General features: G+C 43.8%; 1 protein-coding gene across 1 annotated transcript in view; it reads left to right on the top strand.

Moving 5' to 3' along the window:
- Positions 1–329: 329 nt before the first annotated feature.
- LOC105749071 (tumor necrosis factor receptor superfamily member 10A) overlaps positions 330–6,097 on the top strand; it is a 30,219-nt gene continuing 24,451 nt past the window's right edge. The window contains exon 1 of the mRNA XM_031950898.1: positions 330–710. Coding sequence (XP_031806758.1) covers positions 651–710 — 60 coding nt within the window. The 5' untranslated portion in view covers positions 330–650. The remainder of the gene's footprint in view (positions 711–6,097) is intronic.

The following is a 6,097-nucleotide window of genomic DNA, read 5'->3' as shown; positions in this document are numbered from 1 at the left end:
CCCACTCATCTCCAGCTGAAGTTTGGCGTTTTCCTTCAAGTACGTTTAAGCAGAGCATCGAAGGCCCCACATTCCTCGTACCCCGTAAGCACAAATATTTTGCGGCTGAAAGTCGCTCTGAACCGAGAATCCCCAATTCTAAAATTCTAAAACAACAACAACTATAACAACCCCCCCCAAAAAAGAAAAACCCAATTTCTCTGAAAGCGCGCTCCTGTTGCGCAACCCAGGGAATTTCCACAGAGCCCCTCCTCCGTCCGCACCGCGGCCCCGGGAGTGAGTTCCTTCTCGGGTCCCGCCCGCTCGGGGGCGTGGCGCGCGTTGGATCTGGCGAGGAGACTATAAATGGGGGGTTGTTGGGAGCGGCAGGAGCCGCTAGACGCGCCTGAGAGCGGCGACGCGACCTTTCCCAAGCAGGGCGCTCGCTCGCTCGCTCGCCCGCCTGCACCGAGCGTGGGCTTCCTTCGTCGCGAAAGGAGAAAGCTCTTCCTGGCGCTCCCGAGGCTAGCGGGGCGCGGGCGAGCGCGGCTCCCACAGGTGGCGCGTGCGCGGCTCGGCGAGCGCGGCCTTCCCCGACCGATGGAGGGCTGAGGTCCCGCTGCTCGGCCGAGCACGTGCGTGGGCGGGCGGCCCGCCTCCCTCCCGGGGGGATGTGCGCGCCGCGTCCCGTCCCCGGGAAGCATCTCCCTGTCGTCGTGGTCCTGAGCCTGGTGAGTCGGCTTTCCTCCCTGCCTTAGCGAGGGCTCTCGGGGCGCGCGGAGGAAAAGCGCCGCCCGCGTCCCGGCCCGGGAGTTTGGCTGGGAGGAGGGCGGGGTCGGCGTTCAGCTCCCCCGGCCCCCGTCCTCAGCCTTGCACCCGGACAAGCCCGGGCAAAGCGCCCTCTTCAGGGTTCGCGGGGGAGCCCCGGTGGGAAGGGGAGGGCCGCCCCTCGGCTGCCTCGAGCGCGGCGCCCGTCTGGGCTCCGCTTCGTTACTTATACAATGAAGGGATTGTGCCGAGCCCCTTCCGCCCCGTCCCGTCGGTCCCACACCTGTGGTCCTCCAGGGAAAGCGTGCCCTGCTCTGCACCACCGAGAGCGAGGGTTTCCTCCGAGAGACTGTGGAGGGAGGAAACAGTTGTGCGCTTTCCAGCTGTAAGGAAATCTCAAAGCATCTTGACTCATTCTCGTACTTTCCCCCCCCCCCCCCCCCCCCCCCCCCCCCACTCTACCTATCACGCATGCCTGGAGCCTTTCGTTTATAAACTTTACATTATTTCTCTTCTGCGTAACAGTGAGTCATTGGGTGGGGAAAGGCATGACTTCTAAGCCGCGAAATGACGGCGTTTTCTATTTCAAGTGCGGAATGAAACACTTATCGCGGCAGGGGAGAGAGAAGGGTATCCGACTTGTAGTCGGCCAGAGCCTGATGCTTAATCGCCGTGTGACTGCAGCTAATTCCCGAGCCACAACTCCCCCTGTGAAACGGGGAGAATGACCCCTATACCTCCTCAAAGCGGCGTTTTTGGTTGCTTTACCGGCTTCTGAGAAAATCTTACTTAAAATTGTTCAACATGTTATAAACACATTTCTGAGGAGATTTCCTTTTAGCGCTTCAGGGAAATTTCTTTCTTATTAAATAAAGCTTTTTATTCTCAAAACATACGCATGGATGATTTTCCAACAATGACCCTCGCAAAGCCTTGCGTTCCAAATTTTCCCCTTTCCCTCCACCCCCTCCTCTAGATGGCAAGTAGTCCAATATAGGTTGAACCTGTTAAAATATGTGTGCACATTATGCTGCGCAAGAAAAATCAGACCAGAAAGGAAAAGAATGAAAAAGAAAACAAGACGCAAGCAAACGACAAAAAGTGGAAATGCTCTGATGAGATCCACGTCCACTCTGTCACACCCAGCTCTGCTTTAGTTCTCTCAACTATGAAGTGAGGATTGTAGCAGCACCCATCTCCTAGGTTGTTGTCAGCATCAAAGGAATAAATGCTTGTAAAGTGAGGCGCTTGGCAAACAGTGCGCATTAAATAGATGCTCCCCCTTTCCCCTCACACGGTCACTTGAGGAAAATCACTTTGAGAGTTGGATGGAGATAGAATGAGGAAAGATCTGAAGTAGACAGACCTATTAGAAGTTTGTTATAGTAGTCCCAGGAAGAGAGGGGAAGGACCTGAATTGGGATAGTGGCTGTGTGAGTGGAAAGAAAGGGATGTATGTTGGTACAAAGAGAGGACAGGATCCTGAACAAGCGAGGGTGTGGACAAGGCGGGTACCTGGGAGGACAGTGGTAGCTCTTTCTCGGGAGACGCACAGCATCTTCTTTCATCGCTCCTTTGTAGGTGACTTGAATTTTCATAATGCTCAGAATAACTATGATTTGCAGCGCTGTTACTGTACAGTTTTGGTTCTGCTCATTTCATCATTTCATGCAAGTTTTTTCATTTCTTCTAAAATTGATCTGCTCATCATTTTTTACAGCGTGGTAGTATTCTGTCACCGCTGCAGACCACAGCTTGTTTGGGCATTTCCTCCATTTCCGGCCCACAAGGAGCTGCTATAAATACTGTAGGACATACAGCTGGGAATGAGGTTGGAGAGTGTCAGGTGGATTGGGGACAGACTAGAAGGGGAGCATATATGGGATGGGAGAAATAGCTTCAGTTTTGGAGTCAGAGCTTCATTCTTCACCCTTTTCTACTTCTTTTTGATTTTAACTAAGCCATTTATTAGGTATGGATAACACACCAACATCCTGCCTTATGTAGTTTAGACTGTGCTGGGAGAGGAAAGAGAAGATGTTGCATCTACTTAGAAGATAAGTAAGGAGAGGAAAGAGAAGATGTTGCATCTACTTAGAAGATAAGTAAATATAAAGTAATTTTAGGAAAGGGTGAGCATTATTAACAGCTGATGATATGGGAAATGTTCATGATTGAGGCTGCACCTAAACCTAGAAAGAGAAAGTCTAAGCCTCAGGGATGAAAAAGGGAGTACTTTCTAATTACTTAAGCTTTCTAAACTTACTTCCTTCTCTATAATGGGCATAATGACAATATTGAGGTGATGGAATAGTTGGGTTTTTTTTTCTGTTTTTCTTCGCTCTGAATAAATTCATACAAATTTTTCAATGTTTTTTTTTAAACCATCCTTTTCCTTATCTTTGACAACACAATAATATTCTATTACATTCATATACTGCAGTCTGTTCAACTATTTGCTAACCAAGCACTCCCTTGGTTTCTATTTTTGTTGTTGTTGTCGTCGTCATAGAAAAGAGGTGTTATAAATATTTTTGTAAGTTAGGGTTTCTTCCTTTTTTTCTTTTATCTTATTGGGAATATAGATCCAGCAATGACTGCAAATTCAACATTATACACTGTTGAGCATCTTTTTGCACTTAATTCAAAAATACTTTCTAGAATAATTGGGCTTATTCATTTTTACCAATATGCCCATTTTCTTGAAACCCCTCCAACATCTGTCATTTTTTTTCCTGATCAATCATGATTTCAGAGGAATCCTTCCAGATTGCCAGATGTAGAATAAGAAAAACAAAAATAAGTTTAAAAACTTGCTAAAAATATTTTAAGAAACAAATTTTTTGATATGACCAATGTGATAATATATTTTGCTTGATTATACTTATGTAACATATTGCTCTCTCTTCTCTAGCTCTTCCTTTCCTTTCTCTCACACCCTCTATTTTTTACTCTGTCTTGTTATAGGCTCCACTCTTATACATCTTATACCTTGCCCCAGAAGCCTCCTCACCCTGGAAATTTGCTCTATCCCAGATTTTTCACACTCTGATCCTGTGGACTCTTCTGACTGGCTAGTTTCTCCCAGAATCTCTATGTTAAGGACAATGCCCAAATCGAAAAATGTCTCTGATTCTTTCCAGCCTCTATTCCTGACTTTCTGGATTTTTTGTATAATTCCCCCATGGGGCACCTTCTTCCAGCTTTCCTTTTTCAGAAAAGCTTTCCTTTCCTTCAATGTGCAGTTTTTCCTTATTGGACTATAAACTTCTAAGGCAAGGATTAAGTTTTTTTTCTGCTTCCATTTGCATTTTTGATAGTTGGCACAGAACCTTGTACATAATAAAACTTAATGAATGCTTATTGACTTGGTTTGCCTTTCATCTTTCCTTCATCCTTCCCTCCCTCCCCCTTCTTTCCTTCCTTCTTTCTTTTCATCCCTCCCTCCCTCCTTCCCCTCCTTCCTTCCTTTCTTCCTTTTTCCCTCCTTTTTTCCCTTCTTTCCTTTTAGTGGATGGAAGGAAATAGGAGAAAGAAGGGGGAAAAAAGATGTTTGGAAAATGGAAAAAAATTTAAATGCTGATAATAATACTTGCACATATTTTAAAACCATTGAATAATTTTAACATTGGGAAAAGAGAAAAATATATAGGATAAATTGAAAGTATAAATGTAAAGTAAGTTTTGCTTTATTTTTTACAAGATAAGTTCTGAACCTATAGTAGGAATAAATAAAAAAGCTTTTATTTAGTATCTACTCTGTGACAGTACTGTGTTAAGTGCCATAAGAATAGTAATTTCCCTCAAGGAGCTTACCATTTAATAGGGGGAGGCATCACACATGGGAAGTGATCCAGAGGAAAGTATATTTTGGTTTGCAAAGTTACAGGGATGGTGAGTGAAGCCACAGGAACAGAGTTATCTTGGTTAAAATTTTGAAACTAGAATGTCAAGAGGAGGGAAGGAGAAGAGGGCAGAGTGGTTAGAGAAGAATTAACCATGAAATGAAGCAAAATGAGTGTGTCATTAGCCTAGGCTTATAAGTAGTGAAATAATAAGGTAACCACCAGTCAGTATATAGGGTTCCTGAGTAGGAGGTCTAGGTTTAAGGGCTTGGTTTCTGGGGTTTATGGTTTGTAAACTTGGGAGATGATTATTTGATGTCCTAGAGGTTCTTTCTCCTTACTCTTTCTTGAAATGATTGTTTTGTTTCTTGTATAACTAGCAGTGACATACCATAGACGGTAGATTGCATGATGGTCAAAGCAAATGGGCAGACCTTCTTCTGCTCTGTCCATCTGATAGGATGATTGTGCTGAAGCTTAGGAAGCTTCACTTAGGAAGAGGTAGCAGTTATAACTGAATGGAGGAGTCTGGGTAGGTTTTCTAGAAAGGGAAGCTGGGAATCCTTGGTTCTTGCATTGGAAGTGATAGAAGCTGGTGGAGGAATCAGTCACTCATATTTTGGAATTAGCTCTGTATTAAGCACTCTAAGGAGTTTATGGTCTGTTTGATCAAACCATTACAATCGGAGTTGAATGAAAAGTAAGAATATTGATCAACACCTGATCCATTTAGAAAGGAAGTACTGGAACAATTCAAAGAAGGAAGAGGGTACTCTTGGATGGATTGGTTCAAGAATGCTGAAGGAGAAATATTGCATAGAAGTGGGAACTCTAGCTCATCTGCTTCATTTTATAGAGAGCAGTGGAAGTTTAGAGAGATTAAATCAAGTGCCCACTTAGTTATAACACTGTAGAAGAAACTAGAATCTAGACCTAAGTATCTATTATACACTTGATATGAGTTAGGGCTCCTAACTAGATGGAAATAAGATAACAAGAATAAAGGGAAGGTGGTCATTGTAGCCATGAAAATGTCTTATATTTATATAATCCCATAATGGATTTTCTTTGCTGAAATCTGTGAAATGGATAGTACTTGTATGATTGTCATTTAAAACAAAACAAAACAAAAAAATGTACTATAGTGCAGTGCTTCTTGAACTTTTTCCACTAGCAACCCCTTTTCATCCAAAAAATGTGTATGTGATTCTGGGTATATAGTATATAAAATAGATTTACAAATCAAACATTTACTGATAATAAATCATAATTCCATGACCCCCACATTCAGTTATGAGACCTTCCATGGGATCACAAATCACAGTTTAAGAAGCTGGGATCTACCAGCAGTGTTACTACTGGGATTATATCCCAAAGAGATTATAAAGAAGGGAAAGGGACCTGTATGTGCACGAATGTTTGTGGCAGCCCTTTTTGTAGTGGCTAGAAACTGGAAACTGAATGGATGTCCATCAGTTGGAGAATGGCTGAATTAATTGTGGTAT

This window comes from Sarcophilus harrisii, chromosome 2 (genome assembly GCF_902635505.1).
Source record: "Sarcophilus harrisii chromosome 2, mSarHar1.11, whole genome shotgun sequence".
In the NCBI taxonomy this organism is placed as follows: domain Eukaryota; kingdom Metazoa; phylum Chordata; class Mammalia; order Dasyuromorphia; family Dasyuridae; genus Sarcophilus; species Sarcophilus harrisii.
Note: the sequence above shows the minus strand (reverse complement) of the source record. Positions and strands in the feature narration are given on the sequence as shown.